Below are 22,923 nucleotides of genomic sequence, written 5' to 3'. Positions count from 1 at the left end.
TCCCCCACAGAGACTTGTTTTAAGGGGAATCATCAAAAACCTTATGAGCTCAAAGGAAGTTTCTCCAAGGATTTTAACACCAAAAAAAAAAAAAAAAAAAAGTCAGAACCCAATGTAAACTGACAGAAGGCAATTCCCTGATGAATTTAATCACTGTACTTTATCAGCACTGTTTTAAGGACATACAAAGCTTACCTGCTTAATTGCAGAGGTGCCAGACCATCAGCACTTACAAAGAAAAACTTGAAAATTTAGTGGACAAACTGTACTTGGTAGGCAACCCTGATATTGCAAGAGAATGCAAAAAAAAAAAGGTCTTGTAGAAATTTTGTGGTCTATAAATTCTATGCTCAGAGGGTCAGGTCTGTAAAAGCAACTTGAGGACATGTAGGCAAGGCTGAGAAGATTTTTAGTAGGGGCAACTTTAACCCTTCCTTGGGAACTTCAGGAAGACAAAGTGTTTTTAAAAAGAGGGGCAGAGAAAACATCTGTCTGAGACCAGATGTCACCACAGAAACTGCAACAATGGAGAAGAGGGATCATTTAAAAGCCAGAAAGCAGATGGGAAACAGGGTAGATGCCTGCATATATGCAGGCAGTATTAGCTACATGTGCAAGGAGTCATGAGCAGGTAGGAGCATTTTTAAGTACTCTGCTCAACAGCACTTCTGTTAAACACCTGTTTATTCACATCTGAGTTGTATGCTGCTGCTCTATACTTATTATTCCTACACAAAATCCTCTGATGAATTTTGTACCCAAAAAAATAAGTTAATCTTCAAATTAGTCAGCCTCAACTATTTTTTTTTTATTATACTTCACAGAAGCTTGACATATAAAATGAAATAGAAATAAGAGATATCAAGTGGATAGTGTTAAGCTGGGAAGTGCAGAAGAAAAGCTCACATGGCTCCAGAAAGGCAGGCTGGAGCAGTCAGGGGTGGTGTGACACCTTACAGGGACCCTGTGGCTGACAGCCTTGATTCAACAGACCAATGCCTCCATTTTCCTTCAAAGCTAGGAGGCAATCAGGCAGTGCAAACAAAGAAGTAGCTGCAGATGGAAAGTCAGAGGAGGGCAAGAGACCAGACCTGCTGGAGAACAATGCTACCAGAGTTTTATCCCCAAACCCACCACCCTCTAAACTCCCTCAGGCAGGAGGATGACTTACCACTAATAAAACACAAAAAACATTTTAACCATATACAAGGCAGAAAAACAGTAAAGAAAACAGATCTAGCTGTTCTCACAGTTGGCCACCTACTGCAAAAATTAGAACACAATTTGTGGAGTGCAAACAGCAAGTATGTATTATCCTGGTGAGAGCCAATAACCAGAATACTGTGAACAATTTGCCATAGTGCTACCAATACAGAGGGGCAAGGAAAACAAACAAGAGCCCCAAAATCCCCCACACCCAAAGAAAGGACCAGATCTAAATTTCTGCTTCTGTAAATGTAAAGGTTTTTAACCAAGTATTTAAATAAGAACTTTTATTAAGTTTGCTGAACTCATACACCAAACACTGGCAAGGTCCAAAATGGATGAACTTTCAGTCAAAGAGAGTGACTGCATCAGGAAGTCAGCATTCACCAAGGAATCCATTTCAACATTTTTTATGGTTAACTTGGAAAACAGAAATGAAGGCAGTTATCTGAATTGCTTAGAAGGCTCTATTGTTCCCTCTTCCAAAGGATTTTTCCCCAGAACAGAATGGGTGGTGTGTGCAAAGCAAGTGAAAGGTGGGGGAAGGGGAAAAGTCCTGTGGATAAAGAAAGAAACAGAAACATAATTTTTAAGCAAAGATATAATTTTTTTTTAAGTAACTTCCTACCTCCCACTGCAAGTGAGGCGGGATATTCCTGATCTGAAGCTTCCGACTCCTGCAGAAAAATTAAAGAAAATAGTTTTTAAAAAAAACCCAGAGAAAATATTATTGCAAGATAGACTATACATAGCAGTGTCATACATTTAAGCATCTGTCATACTAAAAGGGGCAAAACCAAATACAGAATTCAAAAAAACCAACAGATCGCCGAGGGGGGAATGTCAGGTCAAAACCATTTCAAGTCCAAAGAACTGTTACAGAAATACTTGTTACACATTTGACAGCTGTTACATTTCATGAAGCCTCCACTTTTCTTGAAGAGTATTTCTATTTTAGCTTTAAGGCCTTTAGTATCTAGTTCTCTGTTATAAATGGGTGTGATAATCCCATGTATTTGTACTGGGTTCTCCTTCACACACTAAGAGTTTTTTGTTGTTATTTTGTATTTGGGTTTTTTTTTTAATTCACCATGGCAATACATCAGGATATTACATTCAAGGTAAGGAATATAAATTTGAATGAATACATTTGTTTTAATATTAAAGCTTTTCATTAATCTAATGATAGACTATTTTCTAATATTTACATGACTAACATTCTTCATTCCTTATTGGGAGAAGAAGATAAGAATCAGTAAATTCATTGTATCGTCACCCCAAATTTACATCAGTTTTCACTTATCTAGTAAACAAAACATTCACTTTGAAGTGCTACTGCAAAGCCTGGCAGTGTGCTGGCTGCCTTCACAGCCAAGTCCTTTGTCTCCTCCCTTCCCCCAAAGTGAGAGAACAAATAAATGCCAGAGATGCCACAAACCCCTCGGGATTTACAAGAATGTGTAGATTAACACAGTTTCGGCTAGGCTCAGGTATGTTGAGCTGGAAGGGTCAGCCTGGCTGTCCTGGGGAGCTCTGGGGAAGGGAGAGGGGACAAGAGAGAAAAGTTGAGACTTAGAAGGTCTCAACTGCATTTTGGTGCACCAAAGCAACTAAAATAAGCATCTTGTGTTCAAATACCTAGTTCTATCTCACATTTTAATTGCTCAATAATGAAAAAAAAAGCTTAATATTTTAAGGACTTTTCATAACAGTTGAATTTATACAAGCCAGTGAAGTCTTCAAGCAAAACAAGTTTTAGAGATGTTCCTGTCTAGCAATAAAATCAAAAGCTTTCCTTTTCGCCCCCAAATCCTTTTAAAATACACTCCTTTCCCTAACACCACCACCTACCCAGGCCTGCAGTGAGTGTTTTGCATCTTGAAATGCTCTTCCCAGCAGGCTTTGTGCAAGGCACAAGCAGAGGTTACAGCACAAAGCCACCTTGCCCAAACTGCTCCTCATGTGGAGGTGTCACCCCCAACATGTTGTGACCATGAGACCAAACAACAATCATGATTTGGCCAGAAAACAGAAACAGGTCTTAGTTTTGTAGCATTTCTCAGCTGCTTTCACTCCCTCTCAAGCAAGTAGGAGCAGATTTCAGCATTTGATCATATAAATAGGCAAGGAAGGGAGAACGAAAACCCAAACCACACACAACCCAGTTAAGGTTTCATTTTCAATAAAGCAGGGAAAGTAAGAAGCAGCTTCACTGCAATAGGGAAGACAGAAAATTTCCTTAAAGCCTGCAAAGTTTTCCTTAGACCTTCATCTCAGCTAGTGATACTGCAGCAAAACAGTCACCCTAAAGTAGTGATATACTGCTCTGAAACATCAAAATCTCACAGCAACCTGAAACTTGGAAGCTGGGTCCTGAAGCAGAACATAAAAGGAGATGTTAATTCAATATTTAAAATACTGGGAAATTTTAATACAGCAAAACCCCAAACCACAAAATTGGCAGCCAATACACTATTCAATGTGCTCCAAACCGTGCTGTGCCATTACTCTCTCACACTTGTAGATCCAAATTAAAATTCATGAGTATCATAGCAAGGAGTGCCATTCACAGAAGGGTCCAAGCCCAACAGCCCTGTCACCAGACCAGCAGCAGGTCTCACCCAAGACCCACAGCCCAAGCCTGGCCAGCAGAGCTCACATTGGACAGGGAATTTCCACTGATGAGAAGGGAGGTGGTGGGCAAGTCCCTTCCAGAAACACACAAGTTTCACAAAACTACCACCTCACATTTCATTTCAGAAGAAAAACCTACATATCTTCTCTACTGATCAACACCCGAAAGATGGACCCAAAAAAAAGCAGTCTGTGCTTTTAGTCATCTAATGCTTCTAGTTTTCTAATGACTTCAAGGGACTGAAAAAGTTTGATACAATTCAAAACTTTAGCCAGACAACATTCGCAGCACAAAAATAACTTGAACATCCTGCAAAGGAGAAGGAGATGAGCAAGGAAGAAATGCCACCATAGAACTACTAGTTCCCCTGCTACATTCATAGACTGCAAAAGAAAATGGCAAGCTAAGTACAAAACAGGTACAGTACTGTTGTGCACCTCAATTTATGGCAATAGTGAGACACCTATTGTACAAAACTGAAAGGTCACTTCAAAAGTACAAGAATAGCTATAAACACACGATTTAATTTGAAACCGTTTGTACATTCATCAGTTTCTTGACTGCAAGTAATTTTAACACTTATCACCTAGTGCACAAGTTTGAAATCTGGTATTTACTGATGCATGTAATTTTTTATCATAACTATTTCTGTATCACAATTAGCCATAGGGAAAAAGTATAATTGAATAAAGCTTTGCATGGCCAATAGAGGAATCACACAGAACCAGCATTCGAGATCATGGACACACTTGAGATTTTGCCGTTTCATTTGCTGTTATAAGCCCCTTGTCTAGGAAGTCCTAATATACTCCTTAAGAATGCCTAAAAAACAAAGCTTGTACCTTTTCCCCCTCTCTACACACAGGAGGGATAGCTAGAAATGAGCTAGTTGTTCCTGTGCTCTCAGGAGCAGCACGAGCAGACAGAAGCCTCATCCCACGTGGTGCTCCAGAACTCGGGATGCAGCTCCGCTGGATCGCGGCTCCGGCTCTCTCGGCTGCAGGGCAGCCACTCTGCAGGCACTCGCTCTGCTGCTCGTGAGCCCACAGAAAAACAGCTCCCAGGCTCCCCAGGAAAACCCCAAACCAATGCAAAAGTGCAGCAAAGGGTAAGGGGCAAAGCTGGGTCCTGGCTCAGTCTGACAGAGCAGCGACAGCTCGCAGGAGGATGCGTTCCGACTTCAGCAGAGTCAGAACTCCACAAAATAGGTGGGGAAAGGAAAAAGTATAGCGTATGTTCCTGGAAATACACTCCCAGCTCAGGCAGTTAGCACTTTCAGGATGCCTTCCATCTCCCTCATGACCCTATTTTCCTCAGCAAAATAGATAATATGCAAAGATCCCGTAGCTTTTTTATCCCAGGCTGCAGAACCCTACAGAGGGTTTCGTTATGTTCTGCTTTGAAATGATCTCAAGTTTTGTTACTTTATGACTACTTGCACTCACACCTAGTGGGTAACACAAGAAATAGTCCTTTGTCATCCCATGAAGGTGTTTTATTACAATTAGTTTCAATTAATATTTAGCCCACTTAGTCTTAAATCCTTAGTAAAACCCTGCCAGCACCTCTCATCAATGTGACTCATGTAAGCCTTGTGTTTGCACTTTTTAAGCAGATTTCTTAATTAATTTCTCCAATTCTAAATAGGCACTGCAAATAGATGTCAACTGGAAAAAGTTAGGCAAATTAGTTTTGTGTTCTGTATCATACTAAGGTTTTGGAAAGCTACTTGTGTTCACAGCAGGTGTGAACAGGTATCCCCACTCATTTCTCTTTTTCAAAGATACCCAATAAAAAGTGCTTTGGATAAGAAGAAAAGAGGCTTCTCTGTTTTCTGTACAAGGTTAGTCCATAAGCAATTGTTTTGCAATAATTTGTTTTTCTTAAGAGGAATTGCACACATTTAAATTCTCCTTTTCAGGTACTATCCAGGTAACAGGATTCAGATACTTTAAGCCACTGCTGATGACCATATGCCAGCATATTTATTCTGGGGATGTTCAGACCCAGAGCCTTGTATTTGGGGGACATAAATGATTCTGCAACACTGAAAGCAAGTAAAACAAGCAGCCACTACTGTGCCCCTTCACCAGGCAAGGAGCATATTTGTGCTACATGTGTGTGCAGACACAGAAAGGGCAAAGTACCATAAAGATGGATAATTTACTAAAAGCCATTTTAGTGATCTCTGAAGGGGTAATCTCTCTTACATCAATACACAGAGCAAACATGCACAGGGACACCCAGTGCTCCCAACCTACGAGAACCTTCCACACATATGAAACAATACTAAACATGTCTCAAGAAGATGGTGAGAAAAAGAAAATGCTGAAATTGTAGCTTTTCTTAATTTTTTTATGTACTCCCTTTCATTTACTCTTTGCTGTCAATATTCCAGAATTTTTTTATTCAAAATATCAAGTTCCCCTTTAGTTAAAAGGGTGTCAAAATTGTCTGGTTTTGCATCCTTGTATTATGACTCACTTTCACTAATACAATCTCACTCTATGCTTTATATGACACTTAGCAAACATCAGATTGCACCTCCCTTAAGGGGAAAGTAATCTTAAGTAAGAGAAGATAGACAATTATAAAGCAAAGAACAATAAAGTATCATGCTTTTGCTCACAGTCCTTTTTTTAAATCTCATAGATGTGTCAAAATTTTACTATTTCAGAGGGAAATAAATGCAAGTATCAAAGTGACTGCACTTGCACACCATTTTATCTACACTCTTACCAGACCCTTCTCACCAACCTCCCTCCACACCCCAGAGACATGCTGCCTGCTACTCCTTAATTCCCATTTCTCAACAATAACACCACTTAATAGTCTCTTATTTCAGCAGCCACATGAACTACACACAACATTAATGCCTTAAACCCACAGAGCACAAACACACTCCTTTTAAACAAGAGCCTATGGAAAAAGACTTAAACATGCTAGAAAGGAGATCAAGTGAACATCGACAATGTTAGTCCATTCAACTGTTTGAACTTGATACCTATGGGATAGAAAGCAAATGGTCTACACCTTTCCCACTCTTAAGAACCTGCAAAGAGTAAATGCTTGCCCATTTCCTCTATTTTAGGTCTGCACTGCCATGCTGGTTACCTGGAAGGAGTCTTGGCAGGTTACACCACAGGTGCAGAGTGAATGCTGGTACCCCAGTGCTGCCTCCAGCTCTGACAGCTAATTCATGATGCCAGCACAAACCCACTCACCAAAACAGCCACTTTGCTCCCTGAGCTCCAAAGAACAGCAAAAATCGTCAGTTCTCAGGCTTACTTCACTGACAACCCAAACTAAACATAGACAGCTGGAGATGAAATGTTAAAGAAACACCACACAGCACAAAAACTCCTATGGAGTGTGGGTAATGCCATACGGTAAGAAATTAGTTCTGTATAAAAAGTCCTGACAGGAACAGCCATGGAAACAAAGTTAGCAACTCCTGTAGCCAAACACAAAACTGCTGGTAATCAACTAAATTTATAGGGGAAGGGAAAGAGGTGTCACTTATTGTTTATTCTGCAGCCAGCAAAATAAAAACAGGCAAGGAAAATCCCACACAAAACTACCCCCACACAGAGTTCATTAGTTTCTCCCCCTCTGGTTGCTTCAATTAGTTGATGCTTGGGCACAGAGTGAATCAGTGTTTTTAATGCTTTTCTAGAGGGAAGAAAGAAAAAAAATAAGCCAAGTTTACGGGACAAAACAAATAATCCTTAACTCTCAATTCAGATCAGTGTGGCTGGGAGAAAAAGCAGTAGTTTTCTAGTAACAGGGTGGGGTGAGAGAATTGTCATTATTTTCTTCATGGCAAATGTAGGTAATGATACACACTGAGCCACTGGAGTGGCTTGTCCTGCAAGAGGTGGTGCAGTCTCTGCCTACCCCTCTCTTCACACTGAAATTTCATGGGCTTAAGCAATCTTTTCACTCTGTATTGTTCACATCTGATTCCTAAAAGTACCTCACAAACAGCACTAAGTCCATTCAAACAAAGCATATTGAATGGACATTCTAAGCCATCCTTTTTCCTATAGAATTTTGGATGCATATACTCATGCAATTATATATCTCAATGTGCTTTCTCCTAAAAAATTCCTCATGTAATTATATATCTAAATGTCCTTTTTCCTAGTTCTGATTAATACAAAACCAAAGGATCACACTTCCTACCTAAAATGAAGACATTCTGAATTTCTTTCAAAAACAGACTTTGGTTCAGTTACCTGACAAACAGAGGTGTTTATATCACTTGTATTAAAAGGTATTTAATTTCTGGGGTATATTACAAGGCACACTGATGGCACAGTTACTACATTTTGTCAAATCAAGACATTGGGTTGGAAACTACCACTTCATTTTGAACTTACTTAGCAGAAGAGAAGGGTTTAAAATACTGATTTATTAAGAAACATCAGTACTTTTATTTTTACACACTGATCTGGTCAGCACAATACTTGAAGAGGAAATGTTATTGCTCCAATTTCAGCCCCAATTCAGCAATTCAAGCAGACAAAACTTGGCTAAGCCACAGGCAAGCTGCAGCAATACTTCTCTTTGTGTTGACTCATTTAATCCCAGACCCAGATTTAAAAGCAGTCTGTACTACCACTCAGAATAAGGATTTTCCATAAAATTTAGACAAAGAAATTTTTTTTTCTCAAAGCTCATGCACAACATAATAGCTGGCTCCTAACTCCACTTTCCCGCTTTCGCCTCGCGCGCACAACGCAGCAAAGCGGCCGCTTCGGGGAGGTGCATTATCCCAGCATCCAGAATGAAAATATGGCTCTTGGATTACCTCACAGATCCCTCTGTGCTGATGATCAAATTTCCTACCACTGCCTGCAAAACACGGGGTTTGTTTACTACCTCTGCCCGGGACCAGCGCAGCCCAAGGAGTGAGCACAGGGCTGTGCTCTCCTTGCAGGAGTGACTCCAGTGACTCTGAAAGGATCTGCACCTTGTGAATGCTCAGCAGGGACAGCCACAAGATTTACATGGGCACGTCCAAGGCACACCATGCAAAACAGGAAAATCAGGCAGCATAAGCCCAGCTGTGGTTCCTGTGTTTTGGTGGATTACCTGGATAGTAGGATCTCACCTGTTAACACTCTTTTAGGATTTTAGCCTGATAATTCTTCACATAACTAATTAGACTAAAAGCTTATATTCATTATTTGTGAATTCCCTTGGGTGGGCCATGAAGGCATTTTAAAAATAAAATTCTGAAGAATATGCCATTACCATACTAACATTGAATTTCTCATTAAAAAAAAAAAAAAAACTTTCATTTTCCAGGTGTTGTTAATAGAAGAGGCTGTAAAGATTTTTTTTTTTTTATAAATAATTAAACACTGCTTTAAATCTAATGGGAAGTTTTAGTATCCTTTAGAAAAATGGGCATATCTTTGTGGCTTGTGACATTTAGTTGGGTTGGTTTTGTGTTTGGTTCCCCTCCTCTTTTCAGGGTGGGATGGGGGGTGTATGTTGTTTTTTCTGAAAGCCACATTTTCTCTTTCCCTTCTCCTCTGAGCAAGGAATTCCTTAAACAACCATCCTATGGTGCTGATTTTTTTGGACCAAACTTTTTCAAGCTATGGTCACTTGCCATTTATTCTCTCACCACACAACTTGCAACTAACTGAGATGTGTATAAAAGCAAAAATACTCATGAAGTGTGTGAAAGATCGAAAATAAACACCTTTAAAAGCAGAAGGATTTCTAAGCATGAAAAAAAAATTTTGCTTAGTTAATATTCTTAATGGGACATTGTGCTCAGCTTTTATCTTTCTTTTCCCCACCCCTTGTTTTCTTCAGCAACCAAAACAGCCAAGGGCTTCTTCTCTCCCATCACCTGCTTTCCTAGTGCCCACAGGACCCTGCTACTTGAACTAGTCACTACTTCCATTACAAACTAGCTATGAAAATCTACATCAGCTATAAGAAGCAGCCCCAGACTGAAATTTGCATAGGGTTCCCCTGTAGTTTGTGGCCATGTAAGGAGCTAGGATGCAGTAGATTACAAAAAAATAATTATTTTCTTTCCTCTCTTTTTTTTCCCCTTAATTTGCAGTGAATTCAATTACCTTTAAAAAGCCCAAGCAGCAAAAAGGAATGCTGAAGGATACTTCAGAGCAATTTTTGAAGAAAAAAAAAAAAAAAAAAGGTACTAGGACTGCAATAATTAAAAAGACAACAAGATACTTTGTTCTAGCTAGATAAAGCCTCACAGTGTTTTTATTTTGCACCTCTCCCCCTACTACCATCTCTTACAGGGCAGGAGTTTACAAGCCAGTTAGAAATCCAATGGAAATAAGTGACATACAGCACGTACTATGCAAAATTTCAGCAACTTTTTTTTTTGGTATGGGAGGTATGGCACCAGATTAGCTCTCATCTAACAATAACTCAGTGATTCACCCTTCTCAGACTGAAATACCCAAATAAAATTAGCAGCACTCGTAGACAAACTCAGTAGCCACCATGCTGCTGAGACCAACTGCTCGACCACGAGCCTGTGTGTGCAGAGAGCATGGGAAACGCTTCCAGATTCCTTCACCAGCCACAGACAGCGAGCCCAACCTATTCTGGTCTCTTTCAGGTCACACTTCAGTGAAACTACAGTTGTCCATACTCAACTTGAGTTCACTGTACACCCCAGATTGAACAAATTCAGTGCTGGTTGGGGACTGGAGGGGAAACAAAATAGCAAGAGCTGCTCCTCCTGTACACTTACAACATTTAATTGCAAGACTGATACACAATCTCAGCCTTAGCTACTTTCTTTTCTTTTTTTTTTTTTTTTTTTGCTATCAAATATCAGATTTAAAACTTCCAGATTGAAACAAGCTACTTCAGAATTTAAACTGAGTATGGCATTAAGGTAGTTCAGGGACCCACCCCACTTCACCACCACCTTGCTGTTTCACCCTGCATGTCCAATTTTTAAAGAAAATCCTGTTCACTGCCTCTCTCAGGCTGCTTTACAAAAACTGACACAAATTAATGTCCAATTCCTAAAAGGATCTCAGTAAACAAAGATTCCTGTGGGGTCTAAAAAATGGAAGCACAAACATTCATGCAGCTGAAAACACCATCTAATTTCAGAAAGTTTATATGGTACAACTAGAATAAGGGAAATATCTTTTTAGTCCAGTTTTAAGTGCATATGTGAACTTCAGCTACCATACTGGCTCCCTGACATTTTCAAGTCTCTTCCACAATGTAAAAGGATAGCAACAAGGGCAAACTACTTAATTTAGGCAACTGTACATATAATAATATCTAAAAATATTAATAGCCCTAGTTCTTCAAGGAACAAAATAAACTAATTAAAATTAAGAGAGCAAATCAACACTTCCAAATGTATAGCCACAGGTTTCAGACTCTTTCCAGTGTTTAGAGCCACTCAAAGTATTTAGAGTGTGTGTGTGCACATGCACACACAACTTTCACTCTGCATCTGTACTGACTGGAACTTCCATTTTATCACTGTTTTTTTCAGAAATGCATATATAATAGGGTTTTTTTTTAATTAAAAAAGTCTACCTTTCAATCTTAAGACGAAGTAAAAAAAAAAATTAAGTACTGGAAAGACAAATTGTTTCTTTCAAAACTTGTAGACTACACTAACAGGAAAAAAAGTAGAATACTCCACCAGCTTTACATCAGAAATGTCAAGTTTACTGTACGTTTCATAATATCTTTAAAATAAGTTCTTCTTCCTCAATAGCTTCACTACAATAAGCCTTATTAACACAAGCTTAAAACAATCTTTTAGAGTATAAATTGATGCATGCTGCAGCCAAGAATGCACAGATACCAATTCTCACTTGGATGCTGTAGTCATTACTCCACTAGTACACTTTGTTGAACTAATGGAATGCCAGCAAGAAGAGCACTCAAGTGCTGTCCCTTACTAATGGAAATTCCACGTGGCCTTAAACTGATTAAGTGACCTAAATCAGATGAGATATAACACCTTCACCAGAGGAGTGCTAGAACCCACAGGGTTTGCACTATCGCCACCAAACAGCTTCCCTTCCTTTCTCTTGCCCTGTCAGAGCCCAAAAATCATCAAAAGTGGCTACTCTGAGGTTTAACTTGCCATTTTTATGCTAATGTCAACAGATGCAGAAATTTCTTCATAAATTGCTTCTTCTATATTTCTGTTACTTGTTATTTCTGTTACTTGCAAAGAGAAACAAATTTGGTGTATGGTTTTCAAACATTATTTTCACTTTTCTAGAAGTGGTTTTCTCTGAAGAATTCTCATCTACAAATTTAATGCTGTTCAATTACACAAAGTGTTTGTGGAGAGAACAGCACCAAATGAAATTATTTCATAGCTGTACTTACAGAAAAGTGTAAGATGTTATTTAGAAGACCTGTATACTCTCCCCTCAAAAAATTTTATACCCTTAAAGTATACAATGCACCCTCCTTCAGCTGGTACATAGAACTAAAGAGACGTCTTGCACACATACAAAATATTTTTCCATTAAAGTGTAACCTAAAGACTGGTTACTGAAAAAAAATTCTTTTTTAATTGCCATCTTTTAAGAAGTTGAATTTATGCATTTAAGCAGAAATAACCATGCAAATTTTTCTCTTTTTTTTCCTTTTTTTTTTTTTATGAGCAAAAAGTTTGGTCAGGATAAGTGTATTCACAGCAATGCACAGTAAATAATTTGTACTGCCATAGTTAAAGAATCATAGATGGTATGTAAAGAGTCTTTTGCAATATTTTATATTTACTTAATAGAAATGCTGTTAATTATATCTTGCATTAAACTTCATTTTTAAGAATTACCAAAACAATCTCCTGTGCTTTTGTCATAGCAGCTTTGATTAGTGCACACAGGCTTACATAGTATAATATATGAAAGCAATCCCTGAGCTTTCATACCAGGGCTTGATTAAAGCCTTAGAGTATCATTTCATTCTGTTCAACTGGAAAAGTCAACAACTAAAATTCAATTGTTCACTGACTTTAAATTATGCAACATTTCAATTCTACAATTTCTTTCAAAGGGAAGTTATGCTGAAAAATTGCTTGTATATAAGAGGTGCAAGTGTGTTTTCTTTATCAACATTTACAGTTAATACATAATAATTTCCCCCACATTAATAATACTATTTAAAAACCTGCCCTGACTTTAGGTAGAGGTGTATAGAGCAATTATAGGATAAATACTATCATATTTTAAATAATTTCATTTTTTAAAATTTCCTTTTCACAGAAAATGGCATATAACACAGATATTGAGGATGAATATCACAGACAGCACTGACATTTTTCACTGTTACTGCAGATTTGAATACACTGCCATGACCAGAGAATAAAAATAGTTTACCTTACTTCACTGGAAAGTACACTCTTTACATGGCATTTAACAATGACATTATTTTAGTTCATTTCATAATAAACTAAGCAAAATCGTAATTTTGGATTAGTTACTTTTAAAGAAGAGAAAAGGCTAATATCAGGCTACAGCTGATCAGTTAAATCATAAGTATAATTTATAGGTTAATCATCATTAGCATTGAGATTATTTGCATTTAGTAAGCTGCAGTTTTCAAAGATATAGCATTTTTCTGGATATTTAAATCAAGATTATGAACAAAGATCATATGAATGAAGATGATAATTTTGACCACATTTAATAAATTATTTAGCAGATAATTAGTTTGAATTTAGTTTGTATACAGATGTGCAAGCTTATTATCACACTAAGACAGTAATTACTATCTTATTTTTACAATCATATGGTGCTGATTTATAAACACAGATAGCTAAATTAGGTGGTACTTGCCCCCACAAAGAGATTGAGTTGCTTTTACCTGAGAGCACAGTTTAGTATAGTTTAAAAATGTCTTTCACAGCTTCTAAATTCAGCCTTTCCACCTGCATATAGATACACCCAACAACTGAGGATTTAAGAACATTTTTCAAAAGAGCTGGAGAAAGCTAAAATAGCAAATTTAAAAAAAAAAAACAAAAAACAAAAAGACAAAAGAAACTTAAGGAAGACTGTGGTGTTGTAAGATATTTAACCACAGATACAAGTCATCCTTCTTTGGGGGTTACTAACCACTTTTTGCTAACATTACTGGTTGTGTGTCTTCTTTACTCCCCACCATCGTGCCCCAAAATTTCAGCTTATTTCAAACCATGCTGGCAGAGCTGCCAGTCACAACCAGAAGTGGAGCTACCAAAGCCCCAAAACAAAGCAATCACTCCCTCCCTCTCCTCCCACAAACCTCAAAGACATGCTGTAATACTTCTCAACCACATACACGTTTTACATAGAGAGCAAGGGAAGTTCAGAGGGCTGAATGCAAAATGAAAAGAGGTCAGGACCCCTCCTCAGCCCCCAAACCAGGCCAAGATCTCCATCCTGTCCAGTCTCAACAGGTAGGTGACACACCACAGCCACATCCAGAAAAGTATCTCTGCTCAAATGCCCTTTGTTCCCCTGGAATTTGTGGGTTTTCTTCATGGTAAGACATGACTAAGATTTGAACAGACTATTCCATTCTTTGCCCTATTTTCCTTTTCTGCCAAAGGAACCACCCAAAGCAATACATCCAGTGACACAAGTGAGAACTGTGTCAAAGAGAGGCTTTCTGGAATACAAAATCATATGTGATTTCCACCAGCAGCCTCCAGCTTAGAAAGTTAATATTAACTTCAACTTCCATTTGGAAAACCATTTTTTAAAATGCTCCAGCACCAAAAGCAGCAGTGCTGTGCTGGGGGAGACTGATATAACCACATGTGTGCTGCTGGGTCTGAACAGAAGTCTCTGTTCCATGTTAAGATACTGAGCTTAGTGTGTACAAAACCAGTACCAGTCCTACTGGGTGAGCTGTGAGGAGCAGGTGATGTGAGCCCAAGGGCCAGAAAGAAAAGCAATATACATAAGCTTATTGTTTGCCCAGAGGCAGGCAAAATCCAACCACGGCCAGTGAATGCAATTCTGTGATGCTAGTGAAGCTAGTCAAACACAAAGAGAGCAATCCTTATAATTTCAAGACTTCAGTTAATGACAAATCTTCAGACTCTTTTCCCAAGATTACTTTCAAGAAAAATTGGGCATCTTCAGCTATAAGTTAAACACAATTCTGCTTATGCTTTGAGTTCAATTGAACAACTGCCATAAAGCCCAGTTGTACAAAGAGTAGGTACACCACTTTTATCTAAAGCTTGCCATTCTATGTTAAATGCAGAATTTGGGACATATTTACATGTCAACAATCATTTCTTGTTTAAGGGTAGCCAGTGCAAAAGAATGCGTAGAAATCAGATTTTTTTATAAAAATTCTTTCTCAAGTGCATGACAGGGAAAAAAATGAAAATTTTTAAATACACTCTAAAGTACAATAAGCAGCAACTCAAAGCAAGGCATCAAATAGATGGAACTCACCATTTGCTGTTAGGACTCAGATCATCACTGAAGAAATCATCTTAGTATCTATTAAATAAATGGATCCTCTACTTTTTCACTATTACAACATGGGGTGTTTGGTTGCTTTAGGGACTGGATTTTTTTCTTTTAAAGTATTTTAGCAGAATAAGCATTCTGATGCATTTTCAAATGAACTAGTATTAGCAGTAAAAGAATAACTTTACACCACTCCTACTGAGTTCCAGAATTAAACTTTGAAAAGAAATTTAGTAATTAGTACGCAGTATTTTTTTAAAAAAACAGCAATAAGAGCTGTCCATTCCTCCTTTATTCCTCATCTCACATTGAAAGTTTTCTGTGCAGGTAGAAAATTCATAGAGTAAATTCAGGTAACAAACAAGTACTGAGATAGTGCAGCACTTCTCTGGGGTCAACAGTAGTGCCTCCTGGTCAGCAATGGCAGATTTAACACTTTTGGTTGGTATAACACCAAGTTGTGCTGCTGCCCACCACCACCTAGAACTCACTCAAAGAATTGAGCTGCTATTGGCACAGAGCTCTTGCTGCTGACCAGCACCAGCACCCACTGTGACCAATAACACAGAGACACTTGGCACTGAATGCCTCACTCCTGGCCCTGGTGAACAGCTCCCTCTGTACACCAGAGCACTGCTGCTCCACCAAGAAAGATGTGGCTTGTTCAGGAATCCTGTTTACCTTGCTGGGAAAGACCCTTGTGCTCTCTGCAGCACAGAAATACACAATCCTAACAAACCAGTAGCTCAAAGGTGAGGGGAGCCTGTTATGAAAGTAATTTGAAAAATTATTTTTAAATTGGCAGCAATAGTCCAAGACAGATAATTTTTTCCTCTAGCTGTTACCTGCATAAGTTTGCCTCCAGACTTTCACCAGAAAATCATTTAAAACATGTATATCGGAAGTCATATTTTTAAAAAATATTTACATTATATTTATGGTCTATTGACATGGATTAAACTACCACCTAGGTTCCTCTAGCATTCCACAAATTATGTTTTCCAAGCACTGTCCTAACAAGACTCTTATTTGAAATTTTTACTTTAGATGTAGGAAGAAAAATTAAACTATTCTTCCATGATAGCCAGGAAGCCACTATCACAAAGAATTTCCCCAATGTGTATAAACCAAATAATCCACTCTATCATCAAAAATAAATCTCTGGATTATCTGTTCTGTATCTATTTTAAAACTATTGTTAAAAAAACAAAAACAAACAAAAAAAAAAAAAAAAAAAAAAAAAAAAAAAAAAAAACCCTGGTGTATTTTGCCTTTGTTACATATATGCATTTTTGCTATTAAAGCTCAAGACATTTTGTCAGCTCTGTTTCCCAGGAGTCTTCCTGCAGCTCACTTGGGATTCAGGATTCCCTCTCATGGCAGGGCAGCAGGGGCAGAGTGCAGGATCAGGCTGTAGGATCAAAGTTGTCTGGAGCACCTGCACAACTCACCCAGGGAGGGATTCCCCCATCCCTCACCCTTCTCATAGCCAGCCCTCCTGCCCTGATTATTCCTAGAAAATTAGAGCCCCACTTTGATCAATGCACGCTAGATATTTAATGATTAAGTCCAAATCCAAGCCCAACAAGCTTTTACTCCATCTCTGACTGCTCTTTAATATGAAATTTCAGGAAAATAAGTAACTGCAAACCCAACTAATAACTTAAGCTTATTATTTTTTCCAACAGAAATTTTTGTTCACACACACTAGAGCTCCCTTTATTGGGAATTTTGATTGCTGCACTACAATTTTTAAGGCTCCATTAAGGTGAAGAGAGCTCTATTTTTGAGGGAAAACATATAGAACCTGTACATTTAACATTTAAAAATTAAAAAACAATTTACCAAAACAATAAAGCACTGCTATTTTCAAAGAGGAAAAATGTATTGGACACATGGTGTAGACTACATATTTTAAAATAACATTCCTAAAGTTCAGCTGAGCATGAAAGTTAATCTTTCAAAAGTGAACATTCAGCTCCACTTGTGTTCAAGGGTATTGGTACCGGGAAAAAAAAAAAAAAAAAAAAAGAACCAACCCCAAAAAAACTCCAACCTTACTATTTTTATAAATTCTGCAGATATTTTTAGCTGGTCTCTTCTTAAACTGCAAATTATTTTATGGTAATACAATCTTTTAAAATGCATATGTGGATATATATACACACACACATAAGACACACGTCTACATATGCATTCTCTTTGAAACTACTGATTGGTGAGAAATAATGCAGAGGCTACAGTCACAAGATAATCAAGACACCAAAAAAATTAAAATGGAGTAAAGCCCTTCCCAGCTGAAGATCTTCTATTTCAAGACAGTTTCATTTCTGTACTGAGTCCCATACCCGAGTAGAGTCGGATTCCTCTTTGACTCATTATCTGTGCTCTTACCCAAATTTTAACTTGATTTAAAGCACTGGACCTCATTTTGCACGTTAGTGGCAGTTTTCCATTCTTTCAGATCTGCAAAAGGACAGTTTGAGTAGGTGCTGGTTCCCCTGCACCATGGAGAGAGGATATAGGGGAAGCACACGGCTGCTGGGGCTGTGTTGAACAGGAGACCTTTTATACTATAGGTTCCTCTGGTGCCAGCTGTCACAGTAATACAAGACAGCAAAATAATTAATATTATAATTTTTCACTTGGAAATTTCAATGCATTTGCAGGAAAAAAAAATTGAAAGCCACCATTTTTGGCACAACTCTTTTACTGCCATTACACATACAGTATTTTAAGGTTTACTAGGGTCAATATGAGGGTAATGTGCTTAATTTGCTAAATATCCCACGACATACACTAAGATTTTCTTCTCTCTTAAATGCATGTATCATTGAAAACACACTCACAAACCAATGTTGCAGATCTGTAAAGAAGCGAAACCAGGAGGTAATACAAAATTACAATTTTTTGATACTTACCACAAACACACAGGAGCTCTTGCTCCCACGCAAATTTTTCAAAGCCAAATTACATATTCCAGTTGATGACAAGGAACAACTGTCACTGAAGTACCCAGATGGACAGACATGCCCAGAGAGGCTGGGTAGCATCAGTAAGCACTGGGCTAACTGGTGTCCCCAGCAGACAGATGGGGAGATTTTTGAATGGGGCATTCAAGATATTTTCCTCATTTGGGCAGCAGAGGTAACACTCACCCAGCAAAGATGCAGGATGAAAAGGCATTCAAGTGCCTACATTTGATATGCCCAGGAAAAATATTAAGGAAAAAAGTATGGAAGCCTTAGACTGAAATTATTTTATAGTCCTAAAGTATTTGATTTTGTCATGTTTCTAGACAAAAATAAGGGAAAGTTATGGTTTTATCTTGGCTTTCAAGAGTAATTAGCATATAACTACATAATTCTATATTCTGCATCGTTAGAGATGAAGAGTGGACTGATGTGGAGATACACATTTTGCATATGAAAATAAAAGTACTTTAAAAAAGGATGATCTTGAAGCACTCTGGAGCTACCTAAAGCACCTTGATATTCTAAATGTATCAGATCTACTAAAACTTTCTAATCCATCCCCCTCTAGAAACAAAACATGAAGTTGTCATCCATACTTAGATTTTAGTGCATTTAATTTTTGCACATGCTCTCCACCCATTTACTGATTCTGAATAATCAAATTCCAATAATAAATTTTACTCTTAAATTGCAAGAAAAAAGGTCCTACATCAATATTGCCCTGTGCCTATCTCACTGGGCTCACACAAGGATGAAATCACCAGAAGATAGTGTCTTTAGCTGTGATCCATGCCACTATATATTTTTTTGCCAAAATCCCAGGACAATAAAATACTAAAAGATGAGATGACCCTAAGAAGAGGAACAGGTTTAAGGAGTGGAGAATGTTTTTTGTGAGGTTCCCTGAAGGACTAGCCCTGCCCATGGCTAAGTATAAAGTGTATTTTAATTCTGCCTGGGTCCCTCTCTCACAGGCATCATGGGAAGCATCACATTTTCTGTTAGGTGGGTAAATCTCAAGCCATTTAAAAAATTTTTCAGGTCAAAATTAAGCATTTGAAGTCCACCCAGTAGCTAGCCAGAAGCCATAAAAGGACTCCAGCACCGTAGAGTCCTATGCTCTGCACTTAAAAGAGTGACTGAAATGAACACAGCCCCATTTTGCAAAAATATCACTTTCAAGGTCTCAAAAAATGTGGAAAATGTTATTACCCCATGCTTGAAGGGGAAAAAAGGGAGAAACTGAAAAAAAATCTTAAACATTTCCTGATCATATTTTTACTACCCTTGAATTACACTTCCAAAATGTTATTTTTTATTCCACCCCTTTTAAATTTACCGTATCTACGCACAATTTAAAGTCCACTACAAGTATATTTCTCAGGGTACCTTCTGTAAAGGGAAATTAGAAAAACGAGAACAGGACCAACCTTTCAGGACACACATTTACAGCTGTGTTTCTTGTGTTCCAGCTGATTTTTTAAAACTGCAGCAAGAAGGGTTTTTTTTCTTTGGTTTTTTTTTTTTTTAATTAATGACCAAACAGTATGAGGAACTATAAAAATTAAATTTCCCACAATCTAACAATTAACACCATTGGTGAAGATTATCTGGTTTTGTCATAACGACTCATTGTCTATATGGGAACAGTCACAACTAGGTATTTCCACTCTAACTGAAAAAAATTCAAAAATTAAAACAAAAAAATCTTTTCACATCTGCAAAAATGAATGTAGAAACAGAATAAAAACTTTAAATCACTATGTGAAGTTTTAGTCCTTTACTCTCAAAAACACTCTAAGTTTGCACACAGAAAAGAGAACAAATATAGCTAAGAAATAGCATATTTTCTAACATGTCTTCTTTGGGCATATTTCTAACTACTTGAAAATTACAGGACTAAAAATGAAATGAATGCCATTAATTTTTATTTTTTTTATAACTATGACCATTGCAACCACCATGCATACACTTTAGCATCACAAAACCTTTCCCAAGCGTCTTGGGCAGAAAGCATCATTATACTGAAAATTAGCAACACAATCCAATTCCCAACTAATGGTCACCCGTGGAACACAGGTGGCTGCATCAGGGGGACTTGGGGCTTGTTTTGCTTAAATCAGCCTTTGGACACCTCAGCATCAGAAGTGAAGCCCAGCTGGCAGGCCAGTGCTCCCCCAAAGAGCAGCATTACCTGCAGGGTGCTGCTCTGTTACCCACTCCTCCTGCTCTCTTCCCAAACAGATCCCACAGAAGAGACACAGCAAATTTATTTTCTCAACAAAGAGCCCTCAAGGTGGGGGGAAAAAAATATAATTAACCTTCCAATTGGAAAAACATATCATCATGAGCACAGCTGAGGTGTTTGGGAGCATTTCAGGTACCTGAGGGCCCCAGGAGCAGCAGAGTGGATCGGGTGTGGGTGGGGAGCCCACCTGGGCAGGGCAGCCAGGCCGGGAGGCTGCGCCAGGCACATCCCAGGTGCCCAGAGTTAGCGCCTGCCCTCCCCCCTCATTACGCACAAGTGACATCAGGGCCATTTGAATAATCAGATTGCAGCCTACATCGCCTTGTGAGATGCCAGCTGCTCCTGGATTGCCGAGAGGTAGTGCCCAAAGCCTCGCACCACAAGCCCCACGTACGCCATGGGCAGGCACCGTCCTCCTCCCGCTCTGCCAGGAGGAAACCCATCCGAGCAGGGATGGGGCTAAGGGCGCCCTGCCTTCCCCAGAGCGTGGCTAGCTCAAAATCATTACAATGCCTCCTAACTTTTGCATAAAGTGACCTAAAGCCTTACATATTGCAATAGCCCTCTTCCACACCAAGGGGTCTGAATGCAGAAATGCTGCATTCCTTTGGCATTCCCTTGAGATTTCTATAGTAAGTCAGGAATCTACTCCTGAGCTTATTAAATGCTTTGCACCTCCCCCAAAATAATTCCCCACCCTTCCACCAAGAAAACCTTGACCAGGGCTCTTTTTTCAACCGCAGCGTATCTCCTGGTCTGTTTTTTAAATACTCCCAGGCAAGTGGCGGGGAGGGAGAAAGCCACACACAGGCTCTCTCCTTACTTCCTTCCACAGCAGGTAGGAAGGCAATTTTGCAAACCTGGGTGTGCCCACTTCAAATCAGAAGATCCAGCAAGGGCTGGAATGCAGTGACTACTGGGCCCAAGAATTTCGCCCTGAATAACAAGCCAGGCACACTCCATGTCTTCTAGATTCAGCTCAACTTTATGGCAACCCTAGCTGACACCACCTCTTGACCTTCCTTTATGTGACAAGGATATGGATTACCAAACCCTTACCCTTTCCTCCTGTGCACCTCAGCTGTCTCTGGAGTGAGATACCCACAAACCACCTTTGTGAGTGATAACGTACACACTCTGGTTAAAAAAAAATAAATGAACCAACAGAAACCCCCATAAAAATCATGTTTAAGGAGGCAGCGAGGAGGGGAGCTAGGCGTCCCCATGAAGCAGCCTCAAAGGAGCAGAGGTCAATACAACGTATCGAATAATTTCGTTGTGCTACAAAACTTTTGCTCTTATGAAGTAATGATTTCACCAAGCTATTAATCGTACACTCATGCTGAAAGACAGACTTGACACATCCACTTTTTTTTTTTTCTTTTTTTTTTAAATGGCGTCACTTCTCCAGCCGTGTCTCGCCCGCTGGAGAGCACAGGGCTCTTTGGGAAGCGCTTCCCGGCCTTACAGCCTGCAAACACTCTGGGTGGGCCTGGCGAGCAACACCCCCCACCACACCCCAGCTGCTCCTGCACCCTCCCCTGGTGCAAAAAAAGATACAAGGACCTCGAATAAGTGGCTTAGAAACCACCTCAACCACTCTCACCAACAATACTCAACATTTGTAAACTCTGCTTTTAGATGTAGCTAGTAACTCTAAATATGCTCCCAGTAAGCAATGTTTAGGAAAACAAGGAAAAAAAAAAATCTAACTTTTTGACACTCTCCCCCCAAACCCCTCAAAAAAAAATTAGACATCTATAAAAGGAACAAGAGAGTCACTATTACATATGGAGGCCACTGAATGAATTTTAAGTGGCTCTCTATATTGGATTTCGGGAGAGGAGGAGTGGAAACAAAGGGGAAGGAAGTACAGTCAAGAGAAATTCAATTTAATTTTCTGTTAAACAGTAGTATAAATCTGAACTATATCTAATACATTCCAACATGATAATACACGATGAAACAGTGTTTTAACAAATAAGTGCTTTGGGAAAAGCAATACGGGCATGCTGATACAATTACACTTGCAATTTTTTCAATATGCCTATATGTAGGCAATGCATGCCTAGAAAAGTGCTTGAAGTTCAGTGCAGAATTCTTTTCAACAAGTTATAGACAGATAAATGTTTCTGATAATTGCTAATTCACAAATAGGACACGGTACCCAGTACAGAGAATGGACTTTTACACCATTTCAGCTGGCAGCTGAAAGAACAGAAAAATGCTTTTAAAACACATTAAGCAATGATTTAAGAAAGAAAAAAAAAAGCTGGGGAAGCACCAATGATTTAAAATTTACCTTAATATAAGTGTAGTTAATTCTTTTTCAAAAGCATAAGTAGAATGCTCTTTGTGCAATCTTAAGATTAATAAGCATAACAGTAAATTTATTTA

The 22,923-nt window shown here is 38.7% G+C and overlaps 1 protein-coding gene across 1 annotated transcript in view; it reads right to left on the bottom strand.

The window, feature by feature from the left end:
* IGF2BP3 (insulin like growth factor 2 mRNA binding protein 3) overlaps positions 1-22,923 on the bottom strand; it is a 108,934-nt gene that overhangs the window by 82,207 nt on the left and 3,804 nt on the right. Inside the window, exon 4 of the mRNA XM_079302318.1 lies at positions 1,835-1,883. Coding sequence (XP_079158444.1) covers positions 1,835-1,883 — 49 coding nt within the window. The remainder of the gene's footprint in view (positions 1-1,834; positions 1,884-22,923) is intronic.

Source organism: Erithacus rubecula (genome assembly GCF_903797595.1).
Source record: "Erithacus rubecula genome assembly, chromosome: 3".
Lineage (NCBI taxonomy): Eukaryota > Metazoa > Chordata > Aves > Passeriformes > Muscicapidae > Erithacus > Erithacus rubecula.
This window is presented reverse-complemented; position numbering and strand designations above follow the sequence as displayed.